This window comes from Acomys minous (genome assembly GCF_964271855.1).
Source record: "Acomys minous genome assembly, chromosome: 2".
NCBI classification, from domain to species: domain Eukaryota; kingdom Metazoa; phylum Chordata; class Mammalia; order Rodentia; family Muridae; genus Acomys; species Acomys minous.
In genome coordinates, this window is record NC_140484.1 from 148,040,353 (window position 1) to 148,059,759 (window position 19,407).

Genomic DNA, 19,407 nt, shown 5'->3' on the forward strand with positions numbered 1-19,407 from the left:
AGTACATATCCAAGAGATTAAGTTAAATTCATTCTTTTGTTTATACTTTTTTTTTCTTGGAGTTTTGAGACAAAATCTCACTGTATAGCCCTGCCTGGCCTGAAATTCATGGTCCTCCTGCGTCAGCCTCCTCAGAGCGGCAATGGCAGGTGTGTACCACCACGGCCAGGTATTGCTTCTGTTTGGCGTGGATGCTGGCCAGTAGAAGATGCTCACTAAATGACAGCATGTGTTGCTATTACTGCGATTGATCTCATGAAAGACTTTTGCTGGCACCAGCTGCATCCTCTCCATCTTGCATGGCCCTTACCCTCCCCTGAGATGCTCAGTGAGGTGCTCTGACACTTCACGTAACTGGCATTCATGAGTAAGATGGGAATATGTCAATTTGGTTTCCTTGTCACTCATTCCTCCCCCTCCCCCACAGCCCCCACTGCTCTGCTTGTGAGGAACAACTTAGCTCTCACCCACACAGCATGCTTTGAACCACTGGTATTGGCACTGAAGTCTGCCAAAGCATGACTCAGGATACAAGCTCAACTCAGGCCCAACTCCAGCCTACAGCAAGTCTGGGGTATACCAGTTGTCTCAAGACCATTGCATTTGGGCAGCTGCCAAAGCATGCATGTTTGTTCAGAGGTGGTGAGCATTTAGTACATGCTTATAACAGTGCTGACATTGCTATGAATGTGAATGTTAACGTGTGAGTATCTGTCTTCATCACTGACTTGACTGCATTTGGAATCGCTTAGAAGACATATTTCCGAGTGTGTTTGTTCATTTCCAGGGACGTTCACCTGAAGGGGGACAACCCACCCTGAGTGTGGGCAGCACCGTCCAATGGACTGGGATCCCATACGGAACAGAAGAGAAAAGGAGGAAGACAGTCTGGCACCAGCATTCATCTCTCTTTGCTTCCTGTCTGTGGATGCAATATGACCAGTTGCCCCCCCCCACCTGCCTTCACAGCTAGAGTTGTTCCTTCTACCATGTCCTCTGCCATGATGGACTGCACCCTCAAGTATGTGAGCCCACCCAAACAAACCCTTCCTTCCTCGAGTTTCTATGTCAGGTGTTTTGTCACAACAATGAGCAAAGGTAACTGTCGTGACTTGCCATAGTAGTCTCTCCGCTCCAAATAGCCCTGGCCTGACGTTAGTGAAGGGGTGTACAAAATACAAAGGGATCATTTTCCCTTCCGTGCTATTATCCTGGGAGTAGAAACATAAAGGCCCCTGCTGCTATATTCTTGGGGGCCACCAGGAAGCCAAACACATCTGCTTTAGTCCATGTTTACTGTTATAACAAAATACTTGACACTGGATAATTTACAGTGAAAATAGATGATTAACTGTTTTCAATGTCAGGACTGTAAAATTCAATATCAGGTGTCTGATCTTGCTGCAGCATTGCATGTGAGAGGAAGTAAGAGAAGTAAAAGGAGGAGGGAGAGAGGGAAGGACGGAGGGAGAGAGAGAGAGAGAGAGGAAGGGAGAGGGGGAGAGAAGGAGAGGGAGAGACAGAGACAGAGGAGAGAGAGACAGACAAAGGAGAGAGGCAGAGGAGATAAACAACTTAACCCACTCTTTATGAGAGTGAAACACCCCATGCTGACAAAATTCAATATGAATTTTGGTAGGGACAAACATTCCAACCACAGCAATGTTCTTCTGAGTATGGATGTGATGGGGAGGGAGAATAGTCCAAAAGAGGCCCCTGGAAATGATAGATGATAGATAATAGATAGATAGAAAGGTAATAGATAGATGATGGACAGATAGATAGATGATAGATAGATAGAAAGGTAATAGATAGATGATAGACAGATAGATGGATAGATAGATAGACAGATAGATGGATAGATAGATAGATAGATGGATAGATAGATAGATAGATGATAGATAGATAGATGATAGACAGATAGATAGATGATAGATAGATAGATGGATGGATAGATAGATAGATAGATAGATAGATGATAGATAGATAGATAGATAGATAGATACACAGACAATACATAGGAAAATTTAGGCAGAGCGATATCTCTGAACACCCAGCTATAGTCACCTGTCCTGCAGTATGCTGTCTGAGTGCTGTTGTCTGTAAGTTCCTTCACTCTCTCAGTGTGTCCTTTGCTGAAATGCAGGTGTGGCCCATGAAATGTATCAGAATTGCAGAGTCTCAGGCCCTGCCAGGAGCTACTGAATCAGTACTTGGTTTACTATTCCCCAGTGGTTTGCATGTTCATTTTACACAATATTGCCTTACAGACTATTACTCTAGACAGTTTACAGACGTTGCTCTAGACAAGGGTACAGAGCTTTTTTGTAAAGAAGGAGTATTGATTTAGGCTTTGTAGGCTTTGCTAATTTATCACTGTCCAGCTTTCCCAAAGACCTAGGAATAGGCCTGGAAGTGTTTCAGTAAAACTGTATTTATGAAGACAGGCAGTGGGTTGGCCATGTCCCAGGCACTGTGGTTTGACAACTTCTAATCTAAGTCTCAAGTTTACAGACAGAAAATGGATGATTGTTTTCTCTTAATAAGTATTATGTTTGCTGTCAATTGAGGATTGTAAGGATCTCATGTATATATGTGTGTACATATACATGTGTGTGTTTTCTAGCATCTTAAAATGACATTTACTGGTTGATATTCTGTCTTCCTTATACATTGCTTTTGGGAGGCTGGGCAAGTCAGTAAAGATCTGTCTAAAGCATCTATTGATCATCCATCCATCCATCCATCTACCTATTATCTTTCTTTCATAATTTCTTAGCTCTTAAAATGTTATTTATGAGGCTGGAGAGATGGTCCAGAGGTTAAGAGTACTTGGTATGCAATCATAAAGATCAGAATTTGCATCACAGCACCAAGGTAACAAACCGAACATCTCAAGTGTTCTTGTAACTTCAGCTCCAAGGGAGGCAGAGACAGAAAGACCATTGGGGTGTGCTGGCTCCCAGCTTAACCAAGAAATCATGAGCTTCAGGTTCAGGGAGGGACCCTACAGGTGGAGAATGATGGGGGGAGACACCTCCTGTCCTCTTCTGGTCTCTGTTTGCTCATACACACCTGCGTACATACATGTGTATACGCCCAAACATTTAAAAATATTGTTTTTTAGTAATTAAAGCCCTCTGCCCATGACCATTGTAACAGAGAAGTCGATGCTTATTCATTTTATAAACTGTGAGACAGAGGCTTTGATGTTCTGCTGTGATTAGATTAGTATCTAATTAGTAAATTAGTAAAGCTAATTAGCAATTAGTAAAGCTAAGCCTCAGCTTTCTTGCCTACAAAATGTGAAGAAAAAACAAAAACAAAAACCAACCAAACGCTCCTCCTCCCATACAAGTACTTAGAGAATGTTTGGCATGTGAGAAGCACCCATAATCTGGAACCCGTAAATAATCCTGCACAAGAGGACCTAAAGCTGGGAACTAAAGGAGCTGGTGTGGTCTGGGTATGGCATGAATGTCCCCAAAAGCCCCTATGATGAATCTGGCAGTATTGGGAAGTGGGTGAGCTTTTGGGGAGGTTGGTCCTATGGGAAGCCACTGGGGACATTATCCTTGGCAGAGGTTAAGGTGATTCGTGTGTGACCTCTGGAGGGTTGTGAAATCAGCAAACCAGCACCCCTCTCTGTCTCTGCTTCCTGCTTAAAACGCTCTCATCAAGATGTGATTGCATCCACTGCCCTCAGCAGACATCGCAACCATGGCCTTTGATACTTTCCCTGCCTCAGGTGGTTGTTACAGTGATGGAAAGCTAACACATTCTCCAAAGGTTAGCCACTTTGAAACTTAAAGGCATTGCCTGCCAATGTTTTCTTCTAGGTGTAAACTATTAGGTTTCCACCTACCAACCCCTCTGGAGTTATTTCTACTGGAATTTCTGGACTGATGAAGGGCAGTTATCCCATCAGCAGTAGACAGCTGGACACCCAGACAGGAAAGGGATGTTTCTTTCTCGCAACTACTCTTTATTTGATAGGAACAAAATGCCAGTGCCTCAAATGGCAGGCTGGTCTTGGTGCCCTGGATGGAACAGTTCCTTCAGTATAAGCAGGGTATAGGTCTGTAGTTTGTGTCAAGTCTCGGGGTGTGATGTTCTGGACTTGGTGTGAGCTTAGAGCTGCAGCAGAGGAGGAAAAGGGGGAATGCCTTCTCCAAGAGATGAGACTATCCAAGGGGTCCTGGGGACATAGAATATCGTTAAAGCTCCCCACAACTGGTCTCCACCCACCTTTGTTCTTTTAACTTGGGTCCTCATACCACAGAGAGTGGTGAAGTGGTCCAGGCATCTCTTTTCTCACCTCCTACCTGAGGAGGAGGATGCTAATTAAAACAATGGGTAGTCCAAAGCAGGGCACCTTGGGCTCTGGTTTCTATAGAAACTCAACCCTCCTTTCACCTCTCAACACATCTCTCTGTCTCCTGACAAACTCTATTCCTGGAGATGCGGATGGCTCTGATCTGAGCTGCCAATGTTCCTTCTTGTCCCCAGCAAAAGCTGTCTGATGCACACCAGGTAATAATAGCCACTGGATGCTGTGCCAAGGCTCCAGAGAGGACTTTGCCATTTGATTCCAGCATGTTCCCACATCTGTCCCTTGGGGTAGTCACTGGTTGTCAGACAAAATGGACCAGCCGGACAGTTGGCCACACCCATCCTGGATTTCAGGCGTTTGAAGGGGACTAGTTCAAGGATGCCCAGAGATACTGAAAACCATAAAGTACTCAAGTGCTTCCTGTATGATGCAGTGTTTGCATAGACCTAACCTAAGCCTAACCCCGGCGTGTTACGTAGAAAAGTCCCTCTGAAGACTGCATCATCTTAGATTGCTTACTCACAGTCCCCAGCGCTCTGGCTACTGACACAGATGTTGCACTGCGTCTAATACGGACGTGGTGTATGAGTAAGAGTGGCCCCATAGGCCTCAGAGTGGCTCTGTTGGAAATAAACAGAGGGGGTAAGAGGTGTGGCCTTGTTGGAGGAAGTGTGCCCTGGAGGTGGGCTTTCAAGTTTCAGAAGCCCTCACCAAGTTCAGAGTCTCTCTCCCTCCCTCCCTCCCTCCCTCCCTCCCTCCTCTCCCTCTCTCTCTCTCTCTCTCTCTCTCTCTCTCTCTCTCTCTCTCTTCTCCTTCCCTCCCTCCCTCCCTCTCTCTCTCTCTCTCTCTCTCTCTCTCTCTCTCTCTCTCTCTCTCTCTCTCTCTCTCATGCTCTCTCTGGATTAGGATGAGGATGTAGTTCTCAGATATTGCCTCTGTGCCTCCTGCCATGATGATAATGGATTAAGCCTCTGAAACTATAGGCAAACCCTCCATTAAATGCTTTCTCTTATAATAGTTTCCTTGGTCATGGTGTCTTTTCACAGCAACAGAACAGTGATTAAGACACAGATGTAACTTGAAAGAAAAAAAACGTATTTATTATTTGATTATTTACTTTGTGCACTGGCGGGCAGGCATGTGTGTGCTGCCACACTCACGTGGAGGCCAGGCAGGTTCTGAGGAGGCAGTTCTCTCCCTCCATCTTGTCTCCTGAGGCAGGGTCTTTTCTTGTTTCTGCACCGTGCCTTGTGAGCTCCCAGCACATACTCTTAAGAGCAGTGGGATTGCACATAGGTCCCCCCCCACCCCACACATCTGGCTCTTTGTGTTGGTTCCAGAGATCGAACCTGGTCCATCCTCAGGCTTACCTGGTGAGTGCACCTGGGCTGGCCTTCCAGCATCACTATGTGCTTCATTAATCTCTGACAGAATAGCACTGTCACCACTGTAGGTTCCTGTGGGGCAGACGTTTGGTACTTCACACCGTTAGCCCTCTTGTTATTTCTGAGGAGGCCAGCGGAAGCTGGGGCTGCTTGACATCATAGCTGCAGTCTAGCCGAGCACCTCAATGGCTACAGTAGCCCAGGCTGTGCATGTGCACAGCTCAGCCCATCAAGCTCGCCCAAGCCCAGGAGTTTCTCTGCTGCTGCAGGAGCCTGCCCCACCCACACAGCAAGTCCCAAAGTATCAGACACTAAATGCTCCCCGGGAAGAACCAGAGGGAGCAGGCTCAGGACTTAAGTCCTCCCGGTGTCCCCACTGCTAATGCAGGCAGCCCCTTTATCTGCCCTTGGTCCTTTTCCTTCAACTTATGTTTCTTGGGGCTGTCTCCCCGGTACATCCTCTGCTTCCAAGGGACCCTGACTAAGTGAGAGGAAAACGGACGCTCGGAGGAGTCACCTGGCTCATGTCTGACAGCAGCTGAGGAACAGGGGGCCCGGATTTAGGCTGTGGTTTCTCTGTGTCTGTCTCCGGCTACCATGACCATGACCCACCTGCTCTCGCTCGTGTTTGCCCTTTACGCTTCTGTTCTCTTCTGTTCAGGCCCCAGGAAGAAAGATGTTTTATAGAAAAGGAAAACATCCTCTCTGTCACTTTTCTCTCCGGAGAAGTCAGCTAAGCCAGCCTTCCTGCCTCAACTCTGTGACTTCCCCTCTAGAGTGTCAGAAACACAGTGACACTGACAACACACGGTCACAGATCCCTCTATCCTTGTAATGGCTAGTGTTAGTTGTCAACTAGATAGAGTCTAGAGTCACCTGGAAGATGGGCCTCTGCGTGTCCTTGTGGGGCACTGCCTTGATGAGGTTGGCCCTCTAAGATGTGGCCGGGGACCCTTCCCTGGCAGGGCATCCTGGGTGTCGTAGAGCACAGAGTGAGCGAGCACTAGTGTGCACGCATCGCTCTCTGCTTTTTAACTGTGGACACGATGTGGTCAGCTCCCTCAAACTTCTCCCGCCTTGACTTCTCCACCACAACTGTCCCTTAACAAGATGAAAGAAAGGAAAACAGAACCATTTTCTTCCTTGTGATGTTTTCATCAGGGTATTTTATCACAGCAATGAAAATGAAACTCAGACAAATACTGGTTGTGGCCAGGAGAGGCAAACCTGTTTTAGTTCGCGTAGTGTTTACCTGGGTCAAGTCCTGAGCAGGGTAGGGCCAATAAAAAGCTAAGTTATGGGTCTCAGACAAATGGGAAGTTTTATGGAGAACAGCAAACGTAGAATAACTGCCTATAGTATTTTGTTTAAATGAGGTGGGGACATGGTGCATGCTTGATGTCTACAGTGTTGTTTCCACATCTGAAGGGGGGGAGGGGACATCACAGATCCTAGTTCAAATGGTTTCTGTGAGGATTACACATGTGGGTTTATCATGGCATAGGGCAGGCAGTAACCCCAGTAAGTGGTGGTTTTAACTACCGTAGTTAAATATAAATTCAAGTTTCCTGCTGTTGGGAGGACAGGACAAAGATGTTATTTCACCCTTGGAAAATCAGGAAGTAGAAAGTTAAGGCACAAAGAGTACAAGTTGTTGTCTGGCATGCACAAGGTTGTGTGTTCAATGCAGAGAACAGGTTAGGACGGCTGGTCGTCACCAAGATGCTTTTTAACCTGGGGAGAGACTTGCCAAGAGATGAGGTGAGAAACAAAACACCAGTGGCCTTATCTGAAGCCCCTAGATCCAGCTACGTTTGAAGCTGGAATGTCTGTACATCACAACCAAAGACATCTAACACAAGCACCATTCTCTCTTTATGTGGGTTCACCTCCTGGTCCGCAAACTGGCACTTTGGTTTCAGCTGTTCTTCCTCCCCACACCACACACTGTACCAATGATGCCCACATGACATGGTACAGTCTGATTGCCTCACTGTGCTCAACTGTGTTTTTCAAAGATGGCTGCGCCATATACCACATACCTTACAAGCTCTTTATACAGACTGTTTCTCCTTTTTTTTTTTTTTTTATATTCCCCACATCCCTGCTTCCTAATCAGAGCATCAGGAGTTGACTGTTCCAATCAAGGCATGATGGTTAGTTTGGATTGTCAGACTATAGCTTGAGAACTATAGTCACCTGGGGTAGGCGTGCCTGGGAGGGGTTACTCTGATTAGCTTAAGTTAGGTGTGAGAAGACCTGTCCATAGTGAGCGGCACCATTCCCTGGGCTTGGGTCTCAGCCCACATACAATGGAGAAAGCTGGCTGAACATGAGCATGTATTCATGCTGTTTCCTGACTGTTGGTGCCACATGATGCTTTAAATTTCTATCTCCTCCTCCTCCTTCTCTTCTTCTTTTTTTGAGACAGGGTTTCTTTGTGTAACTCTGACTGTCTTGTAACTCTCTCTGTAGACCATGATGGCCTTGAACTCAGACTTCCTCTGCCTCCTGAGTGCTGGGATTAGGGGTGAGCAACACCATGCCCAGCAAACGTGTCCTTATGCCTTGTCCACGGAAGCCATAGAGAATCTGCAACATCCATTGTGTAACATTACTTTTCCCATTGCTGTGATAAAATACGCTGACAAAAGCGTCTTAAGAGTGGAATTACTTATTTTACCTCAGGGTTTCAGAGGATCCTGTCTACGATGGCTTGGCCCAGGCTGTGGGTCGAACACTACCATGGGAGGAGTATGTGGCATGACTAGCCTTGGGACCAAGCATTCAAAACATTAGCCTGAGGGAACATTGCATATTCAGACCATCACATCTGCTACCATGCTGTGAGGAAATCCAAGCTAGCCCCTTGTGGAGGCAGCCTGTGCTGAGGCCTCCATGGATAGTGAGCAAGTCCTCAGCTGTCAGCCAGCACCAAGCACCAAACATGGCTCCATGGCCTAGCCCTCAACTATTCCAGGTTAGGTCCTAGGTCCACGGAATAGAGTTCAGCCATCCCTGTTGGGTCTGAGCTAAAATCTTACTGCATAAAGATCTGTTATCAATAAACACACTTCTCTGGGTAGTTGGGGTGGGTGGGGGGGAAGAGAGAGAGAGAGAGAGAGAGATTGTTGGGCCTGTGTTTTTATATGGGTGCTGGGGATCCAACAGCAAGGACTTCACAGAGCCACCTCTCAGCTCTGGCTAGCTTGCCACATTATGCGCACTAGCAGCCAAACACCCTCCCATCTTCTATGCCATGAACAAAGAGATAACTCCAATGCATGGAACAAATAAATAATCTTTAATTTCAACAGCAAACAACTCCCTGCCACAGAGGACCATACACTGTGGAGAAAGATACAGAAGCATCCCACGAGGGAAGGATCTATTCTAACTACACTAAAGCTTTAACACATGAGACATGACTGTAGTGCACAGACAAACACAGAAGGGCCATCGGAGTATGATTAAGGGGAGAGAGCACGGTGGAGGGACGTGGCACCATTTTCGTTCACATGCCAGACCCCTAATGGGTCAGGACCACCATGACTCAGTCAGACATGTCACCTTTGCTCTACCATAACCCTATTTATGGACACACTAGAACTATTGCTACCTGAGGTGGGGGACTCTGATGGGTGAGAGGACATGGGGTGAACTTGCAATGGATGGAAGGCAGAGGCGAGGGAGCTTTGATGATGGAGGCCCTGGCCACCACCTTGCTGTCTAACAGGATAAGTAAGCACACACGTGTCTCATGTGAGAGCACGCGCGCACACACACACACACACACACACACAAACAAACACACACATACCCACAGGGAGTCGCAGAAATAAGCTAACACAAGGACAAATCAGTTGAGTCTGGGCTCCTGACAGTGGGTCACTATCCTTTGTCACCCTTGGTCTCTCCCAAGAGTCTAATCTATCACATGTACTAAGGAGAAAACAAAGATACTTACACCTGTGGAGAAAGGTATCACGTGTGGAGTCCCCAGGAAACAGTGGCCTGTTCGGAAGTTTCCTGGAAGGTGTGTTTTTAAAGTGGGGATCAAGAACCCCCCCAACATACCAGTCAAACTCTTGGTAAACTGAGTCAGGCTCTTTCCAGGAAGGCCTCCTTTCTCTGGCCTGAGGGTTGAAAGGACATTTTGGGGCATGGGTATGGACAAGAGCCGGCACTGCTAATAAGTCCCACAGCAGAGCCTATGGAGCTTGTGACCTATGCATGAATGGAGCTTCTGGAAACTTCACAGGCTTCCCTCAGTGAGGGTGGCTATTTCATGTCCAACTGTCAGCTTGCCCTCAGTGCTGAGAGGCCGCTATGTACACACGTGCACATGTGGGAAAGGGTATATAGGTGTGGGTTGAATATTTATGTGACACATTGTTTGCTAGTTTTTTTTTTTAACAAATGAAGAGTGTGCCTTTCTTATGGTGGTCAGGTCACCTCCAGGGAGGCAGGAGACACACGGTCACACTCGGCCCGGGACCTCAGGCTGTGCCACTGCTCCACAGCAGTGCGGTGGGTGTTGAGCATCCGCCGCCAATGGTTGGATTCCGAGGGGCCCGAGGAATACTGGCCGATGACAATCCTCCCGATGAAGTCATTGCTGCTCTTCATGTTGTGACCGAACACTAGACAGCCAGAGGGGTGAGGGCAGGCAGAGGGAGGAAGTGAGGAGCGGGGGAGATGGGGTGGGGAGGTGGGCATAAGACAGAGGTCGTTAGTTCACACACTGCTCAGCAGCAAACATGGTATTGTTGCTTTGGGGACGTTGTTTCTTCTTATGGGACAGTCTCCTAAGCACAACTGAAGCTCTTGCTGTCCCTTTCAAAATCGGTCATTCCCATTTACCAGTTTTTGCACTGGATGCCTCCTCTTTGAAATGTGCCACCCACAATATGCAACTATAAACTTACATCTCACTGACTCAAACGTTGCCTACAGAACTCGGTGAATGGACAGCTTTCACCATAGTCCAGCTAAGTGGGCAAACCAGGGTGTGTGTGTGTGTGTGTGTGTGTGTGTGTGTGTGTTCTAAGTGCACACACTTAGTGCACACACTTGCAGAGAGCAGGAGAGGACGTTGTGTCCTGCTCTGTCGTATGTCTTATTCTGCCTTATTCCCTCATCGCTCAAAGCCTCTCACTGAGTGTGGAGCCAGACTGATGACTATCCAGCCCCAGTGACCCTCCTATCTCTATCTCCCCAAAGCACATGGTTACGTGAATGTACACTCAGCCATGCTCAGCGTTTTACAGGAGTGCTGGGAATTTGGATTTAAATCCTCATGTTGCATAGCCAGCATTCTTACCCACTGATCCATCTCTCCAGGGTCAAACAAGAGTATATCAACAACAGTATTGCTGATATCATGCTCTGAAAAATCCTTTACTACAGAGGCTTGTCTGGTGCTTAGCAGCATCTCTGGAATCTACTATAAGATGCCAGTACCAGCATCCCTCTGTCAAGCTGTGAATCCCGAAATGTCTTTTGACATGGCCAATAGTCTTATAGGTGATCAACTAAACATAGGTGAGAGCAACTAGAGACGTACTAAGCGGATAGGGCGTTTTGAGGTGACTCTTGGGACTCTGAAGCAAGCAAGGGTGATTGTTAATCTCAGCTGTCAACTTCAAAGGATCTAGAATCACCCTGAGAGACTGGCTCCTGCGCATGCCTATGGGGTTATCTTTTTTAGATTAATTGAGGTGGGAGGACATGCCCACAGTGGATGGCATTCCCAGGGCGTGGGTCTTGAATTGTACAGAAAAGGAGAAAATTTGTTGAATGTTTGATTACTGTTTCTTGACTGTTACTCAATATAATCAGCTCTCTCAAACTTCTTCTACTTGACTTCCTGCTGTGAGGGATTGTACTAGAACCATCAGTCAAAATAAACTCTTTTTTTTAAAAAAAATATTGCTTTTTTCAGGCCATCTTATCATAGCAAACAGGAAAAGTATCTATGGCATAAAGCAAACACTTTTATGTCCCCTTTTCCTCATGTAGTTGAGAGGATTCTCACTACACTTTATTTGAAAGTCAGTACATGATGGAGATAAAACAATGTGTGTGGGGCTCTCAGCACACAGTGCCTAACACATGGCAAATGATGCGCTATTGTTTTGATCCTAAGTTTCTCTCCGTTGACCTCATTAAAAAGAGACTACACATTTCCTCTTTTTTTTTTTTTTTTTTTTTTTTACCGTGGAGGCAAGTTCACGGAGAGAAATGGCCAGAGTGGTTTCTTCCACCCTTTGTCACATTGCCTGTGTCTCAGAAGGATTTTCTGTTAATTCCAATGCAAGCTTAATTAATATCATTCAAACCTAATGAGGTGGCCGGGTTGATTTATTTTCCTGGCCAAGTTCAGTGTCATTCGTCGTCCGTGTGTGGATAGTTCACGTGTGCCGTTGCACTAATGGGGAGGCAGACTGTGCTTGTGTTGTAAATGAGAGGCTGAGGGGTGGGAGGCAGCACAGATTCACGCAGTAGGAGCCAAGCAAAGGCAGGCTAGATCCCAGGAGAGGCACTGATTATCAAAGAAAACAGCTCACACTACGGCCCCACACAGCTTGAATGCTAGTAGTTAACCTCCATTCTCTCTTGTGGGGTTCACACAGAGAATTCCAAGTGATTGAAATGGAGGTTTGGTGAAGAAAAGTGCAAACATAAATCAAGAACACCATCCAACATCTGAAAACCAAAACACCTACTGAAACAGAGCAGGAGAAACACAATGGTCGCTCAAGGGTGTCTGGTGTTTGTCAGCTCTGTGGGGGAAATAAATTGGAGCATGTATATTTTTTGTACAATTGGTAATGAGCTTGGTGTACATAGATAGATCTTGTTATAGGAAACTCCCTTATGTAAGGAAACTGCCAAAGGGATGCACCAAAAAAAAAAAATTTTTTTTTTTTGAGAAAGTAACAATCAAGACCTTTTGGAACCACGTTTGGTAAGGAACATAAGGTTTGATCTTACCAGACAAGAACAGGTTACTGGGTTCCATTTCCTATGAACCTCAGTCTAAAACAAGATCTTATCAGGAGAACATTCCAGGCTCACTTGGTTTTCTGTTCTTAAGATAAAATGTACTGACCTTCTCTGTCTCTGCAAAGCTCAAGAATAATGGAACGAACGGTTCTGTGATTCGTGCCTACAATCCCAGCATGTGAGATACTGAGGCAGGAGAAATCCTGTGTCAAGCCAGAGTGCGCTATAGCCTGAGCCCCCACCTCAGGAACTCCAAAGGAATAAAGTGACGATATACAGCAGGCTCCCTCAAATGAGCACAGGTTTTGTATCCACAAGAAAGAGGTTTTAAGGAAGAGAACCTCGGGTTGGGGAGAAGTCTCGGTCAGTTCAGTGTTTGCCCATGTTGAACATGAGTACCAGAGTTTAGATGCACAGCATCCACACAAACAGATCCTGGGTGTTCCCTGGTCCCAGCCTAGCCAAATTGGCGAGCTCAGGTGCAGAGAGAGATCCTAGCTCAAAAAAATTAAGTGGAGAGAGATTGAGGAAGACACCCAGGCTTGACCTTCACATGCAGATGTATATACACACCATACACACACACACACACACACACACACACACACACACACACACACACACACACAGAGACAGAGTCAAAGAGAGAGGCAATAGAGAGACAGAGACAGAGACAGAATCAGAGAGACAGAGAGAGGGAGAAAAAAGGAAAAAATAAATAAACATTGTCATGTAATGAAGACTGAGTTGGTTCAAAACAAAAATCAACTTGTGACCCCACACATCTGCTCTAGGAACGTGCCCCAAAGCACCACCTACAGAAAGAGACACAGATAAAACACATACAAGGATATTTTATACAGCAGCAATTGACAACATAAAGCTTCCAAGACAAATGCAGCTGCCATCTGTTTTTGTAAATAAAGTTTTATTGAAACACAGCCAACCTCATTTGCTTACATAATGATGCACTTGTGCTTATCTTTGTTTGTTTGGGTTGCTGTGGGAAAATGCCATAATCCAGGGGGCTTGTAAACAACAGAAATGTATTTCTTGTGGTTCTGAAGACTGAGCAGCACCAGATCAAGGCACAAGTAGGTTAGTCTCTTGGGAGGGTCCTCTTCCCACTTTACATCTTTTCTTTTGCTTCCTAAGACAGGGTTTTCTCGACTGTCCTGGAACTTGCTCCATAGACCAGGCTGGCCTTGAAACTCATAGCAATCGGCCGCCTCTGCCTCCTGAGTGCTGGGGTTAAAAGCGGGCACCACCACCAATTACTGAGGATGGCCTCTTCTTACTTTGTACTCACACAGTAGGATGGATAAGTCAGCTCTTGAGGCCTCTTTCAACATGCCACAATTGCCAAAAGTAAGTGCTTTGTCCCCATGACCTAACTATGTCCCCACACTACCACATCCTGATGTGATTACCCTGGAAGTTAAGGCCTCAATTTATGGATCTGGTGGCATGTGTGAGGACAAATACTTAAACCTCATGATGACTTACAGAGACATTGTGTAGCCTGTGAGCCCCCAAATATTCACTACCTGATCGTTCTTAGAAAGCAAAAAACAAAACAAAACAAACAACAACAACAACACAACAACTTACATTACAGGGCACTGCTTGCAAAGATAGAAAAAAAAAAGAAGGAAATCAAATAAAATAAAGTGACACCCTTGTCATAAAGAAGTGCGGCTGAAGCTGCTGGCTCACTGTCTGCTCCTCAGCCATCCTGGAAGCTCCTCCTGGCTCCTGTGGAGGATGTCCCACTTTGGGCACTGTGGATGCACAGCTGATCATGCCAACTTGTCTGTGCAAACAGTGTGGTTGATGGTGGGTGACTTGGGACACTCAATATCACCTTGACTTCAGAGGGACCTGGGGACTGGGGATCGGCTGTCCAGGTGCTGCTCAACCTTGCCTATGTGGCCAAATCCATTGACTATCCCAGATACCAAGGCTCAAGCTGGTGTCCCCAGTTGCCAGAACTTTCCAGAAGCATCTTCGTCCTCGTGACTCTAGTGAGGGAGGAGAGCTGGAGACATGGACCGAGTCTCGCGTAGCCTCTGTCCTATTTGCTTATCTTGGTCTGTTTAGGCAGCCATGAGAAACTGGCTATAAACTGAACAGCTTGAAAACACCAGAAACACACTTCTTTATAGTTCTAGAGGCTGGAAAGTCCAAGACTGACACATTTGGAGTCTGGTGAGGAAGGCTTACTCTCTGCAAAGATTGAAACTGCTTGCTTTGCTCTCCATGGTGTGTGGAAGAGGGGTGTGGGAAGCCACGGGTCCTGTTTGTGAGAGTACAACCCTGTCACCTACTCGTCCCCTGGGGTCCCCTTTACTCTTCCTTAATAGCTCATTTGTGCCATGTCGTCAACTTAGAATTTGCTTTGTGGATGCCAATCCTAAGAGTGTCGAGCACTGATTAACCTCTGAGGCAATGTAATGCCATGGGGGCAGTAAGACTGCTGGAAACGAGACAGAGCCACATATTCAAAAGGAGGGGGCAGCCTCCAAGACACACAGTTCACCCACCCGTCAAGAGAGCCTTTCTCTGGAAGGAAAGTCCTAGTTTGTGTTACATAAGTCTATAAGAGTTTGAGCTTCATGTAACGAGAACGTATTATGCTGGAAGAAAGCAAAAACAGCCGTTATTAGAGAATCCACCTAAATCGCCAGAAGGAAGGGAAGGAAACGGAAGCTTTATAGCCTACGCGTTCCAGCCCAATTTGCAAAGTAACTTGGCTGGTGAGTTATTAGGCCCTGGAGAGGCGGGGGCTCTCCTGGTGATTCAGTCCTGGGGGATGGGAAGGCTGCCTCTATGGCCATCTGAACTAACTGGCAGGCACTGGCGCTTGCAAATTGCTTAGTAAAGTTATACAGTTTGATAGTCTGTGAAAGAAATGCATAATTTCAAATGCCAACATTAAGTTGAGGCTGAATAAAGTTGATGGCATAATTTGAAAAAGCAGGGGGTGGGGGTATCTAAAAGTTGACATCACCACAAATACTAAGTTTCGTGTCACTGCTGAGAATAGAGAATTAAGATTAGAGGCCAGGTGTGCTGGTGCAAGCAGGAGACAGAGGCTACTGGATATTTGTGAGTTCAAGGTCAGTCAAACCAGAAGGATTAGACCCAGAATTCAGAAAAGGAATGTAGCATGCTGGGACGTCTGTGTAATCCAAGCCGGTGTGAGTCCAAGGCAAGAAGATCAAAAGTTTAGTATAGATGGTGTCTCAAATAAGTAAACAAAACAATCCAGCATGGTGTCTGAGACAGTGAGCCAGCGTTCCCTGCTCCAGCATGGCGTCTGAGATGGTGAGTCAGCATTCCCTGCTCCAGCATGGCGTCTGAGATGGTGAGCCAGCATTCCCTGCTCCAGCATGGCATCTGAGATGGTGGGCCAGCATTCCCTGCTCCAGCATGGCATCTGAGATGGTGGGCCAGCGTTCCCTGCTCCAGCATGGCATCTGAGATGGTGGGCCAGCGTTCCCTGCTCCAGCATGGCATCTGAGATGGTGGGCCAGCGTTCCCTGCTCCAGCATGGCGTCTGAGATGGTGGGCCAGCATTCCCTGCTCCAGCATGGCATCTGAGATGGTGGGCCAGCATTCCCTGCTCCAGCATGGAGTCTGAGATGGTGGGCCAGCATTCCCTGCTCCAGCATGGCATCTGAGATGGTGGGCCAGCATTCCCTGCTCCAGCATGGAGTCTGAGATGGTGGGCCAGCATTCCCTGCTCCAGCATGGTGTCTGAGATGGTGGGCCAGCGTTCCCTGCTCCAGCATGGTGTCTGAAATGGTGGGCCAGCGTTCCCTGCTCCAGCAACCATGGCTTAAGAAACCGAGTCCTGTAGCTGGTGAGTGACCGCACCCCTCGTATTGAAGCAGAGCAGCTCCTTCTGACAGATACAAGGCTCCTTCTCTTTAGGAGGTAGGTATCCTCCCTGCAAATATTCCTTACTGGTTGTCATGGAGCATGTGTGTGAAGGCAGACATAAATGTAACACACACACACACACACACACACACACACACACACACACACACAGAGGCACGCATGCATGCACACGCATGCTCTTCTATTGTACCCTTGTCATTCGGAATCAGTTTCCCAGCAGCCTGTGTAACCCAGACCATAGACAGTCAGGACAGAATGCCACAGAGTCCAGTGTACCGTGAGGAGGAATCCTCAGGCCCTCTTCCTAGAGCCTGTTACACTTTGTGGGTTTCGACACAGTTTGAAGGCATGTTGGACTATGGGTTGGATGTGGGTTGTCCTAACAAAGTTCATGTGTGGGCCTCAGTGTGGTGCTGTGAAGGCAGAGCCAAGGGCAGGGGTTTGGGCCACGAGGCTGTTGTCCTCAGAAGGGAATGGAGGAGCTCTTGGGGGGTCCTGCAAATGTGGGTCCTGGAAGAGTAAGCCTGAGCCCTGAATTTCTCTGGCTTTCTATCTTGCCCTGTGACCTCTGACTTTTGGTGTCTTATTACGACCTTAATAAGAGACAAAAAGTTGGGACCGCCCAATCTTGGACTTTCAGTCCCTCTGTGTGTTAAATAAACCTCTTTCCTTTAGAATGTATTTTGGTATAGAGATGAAAAATGAACTAATGAGGCTGGTCATCTGTTGTCCCCAGCTGAAATAACACAGACTAATACAGTGGGCTGTGACTGTCAGACAAGCACGAAGACTCAAAGAGGTAGAGGAGAATGAGGCTTTGGGAAAAGAGAATACCAGCGTTTCCTCCTTGTAGAGGCGTGGAGACCTGAGATCACCCCTTTCTACAATCATGACTCAGTCTACAAGAAAGCGCAATGCTCCATAGAGAGTCAAAGGACATAAGAAAAGCTTTGTTTCAAACACAGTTAAAGTCTAAGGGGGGAAAGTGTTCAGTAAGGTGGACGTTTCCTTATGCCAGGCTCTTTTGCCTGTTCCTTGGCTGATCAGAGCTGGCCTCTGAACCACATGGACCCCAAGCCATCCTGAATCCCTGCTCTGTGGACAGCACACTGAAATCTGGCTCCCTTCTTCAGGTTCTGCATAGACTCACTCACACCATTCCCTGTGGAGTCCATTTTCTGGAAATTTAGATCTAACTTATCTCTAAAGAGTTGTCAACCAAATTGCTGACTTGTAGAGTGCCGATCACACTGGCAAGTCAGTCCAGAGAAACAAAGTTTACGAGATAAAGAGGGCACCTACTGGACTTCCCAGTCAGTCTCTGAAGGAGCAGTGGGATCACCTTTCTCTTTATTAAGCACCTACTATGTGTTGGCCTCACACTGAATCTTCACATGAGCTCTCCAGGCCAGGGAACATTGCTCGACACTGGTGGGCGTTTGTGGCTAGCTCAATCTATGATGCAAGGGGTTAGTTACATTGAGTAATATAGGGTGCTAGTCAGCATTCTGGCTTCTGCCCACTAAATACCAGTAACACACACACACACACACACACACACACACACACACACTTACACACACACACACACAGAGAAAAAGAGAGAGAGAGAAAGAGAAAGAGAACATACAAAGACAGACAAGAAGAGACAGAGTGAGAGAGAGACAGAGAGAGGAACACAGAGAAATGCAGGGAGGAAGCAGACAGAGAGGGAGAGAGAGGGGATAGAAAAGAGAGACACATGGGGGGGGTAGTGTGAGCACATTCACCCATTTTATGTCTGGGAAAACTGAGGTCCAGAGAAGTAATTAGAAATCCCTTCGAGCTCCAGGCAAAATCTAGCTACCTTGAACCAGCTGCGCAAGCTGAAACATCCCATGTTAACATTTCTATGCCGCAGAATCCGTTCTTCCCCGCTGGAGCTAAACTCCTTTAGTTGCTAATTCCCTCTGGCAAGGCAGATGGTTCTAGAAGGGAGGCTGGATGCCTTCAGATGTGGGTGTGGTAAACACTGCGGATTAAAAAGGGGCCCTCTGTCCTGTCAAGGAGAGCAGGCTCAATTCCCTCTTGTGATGGGTTTTCTTCTGCGTCCCTGGACCAACACTGCAACCTTAGGCTTGCAGCACAGCATAGGCCCACCTCCAGATCATGTGTGGAACCCTACCACCTCCATACTACACTCAGTGGCCCCCTCCTTGGGTGCTGGAGTAAGTTGCCTCTCCCATTTCTAGGAAAAAAATGTGGTAAACTTGTAAGACCCATCCTGGGTCATTTCACAACCCTTCCGGCTCACCATGGGGGCTAGGGGGCTGCGTGACACCTGCATTTCAGGATGTTTATGAATTAACCTCAGAGAGATCCAGAAGGTCTGTGCATCCGATTCCCCAACCCTTGCCCAGGTCAGTTCTGCACACTCCAACAAGGTGGTCCCCATTATCTTTACTTTCTGCAAAATCGCAAAATCCCCTCTGAAGCATGCGCCCCTCACTTTGCTCTTTCTGAAATCAGCAAGCTGCTTCGGGGTTGTCTTCACAGCAGGTTCCCTCAGGAGGCTGGGGACTTGGCTCAGGCAGCAAGGCTTGGGCCCAATCCCAGAACCCTTGTAAAGAGCTGACTATGGCAGCATGTGCTTGTAATCCCAGAGCTGGGGAGGTGGTGATGGCCAGGTCCCTGAGCCTCATTGGCCAGCCTAGCCTAACCTGCAAGCCCCAAGTCTTAGAGAAAGGCTTTGCCTCAAAACCCAAGGTAGAAGGTTCTTGAGGAATGGCACCCAGA

At 47.1% G+C, this 19,407-nt stretch overlaps 1 protein-coding gene across 7 annotated transcripts in view; it reads right to left on the reverse strand.

Moving 5' to 3' along the window:
• Positions 1-9,001: 9,001 nt before the first annotated feature.
• SYT17 (synaptotagmin 17) overlaps positions 9,002-19,407 on the reverse strand; it is a 64,983-nt gene continuing 54,577 nt past the window's right edge. For all 7 annotated transcript variants that reach the window (XM_084773725.1, XM_084773720.1, XM_084773719.1 and 4 more), the window contains one exon: positions 9,002-10,361. In XM_084773725.1, the coding sequence (XP_084629851.1) occupies positions 10,165-10,361 (197 nt within the window). In that variant the 3' untranslated portion in view covers positions 9,002-10,164. The remainder of the gene's footprint in view (positions 10,362-19,407) is intronic.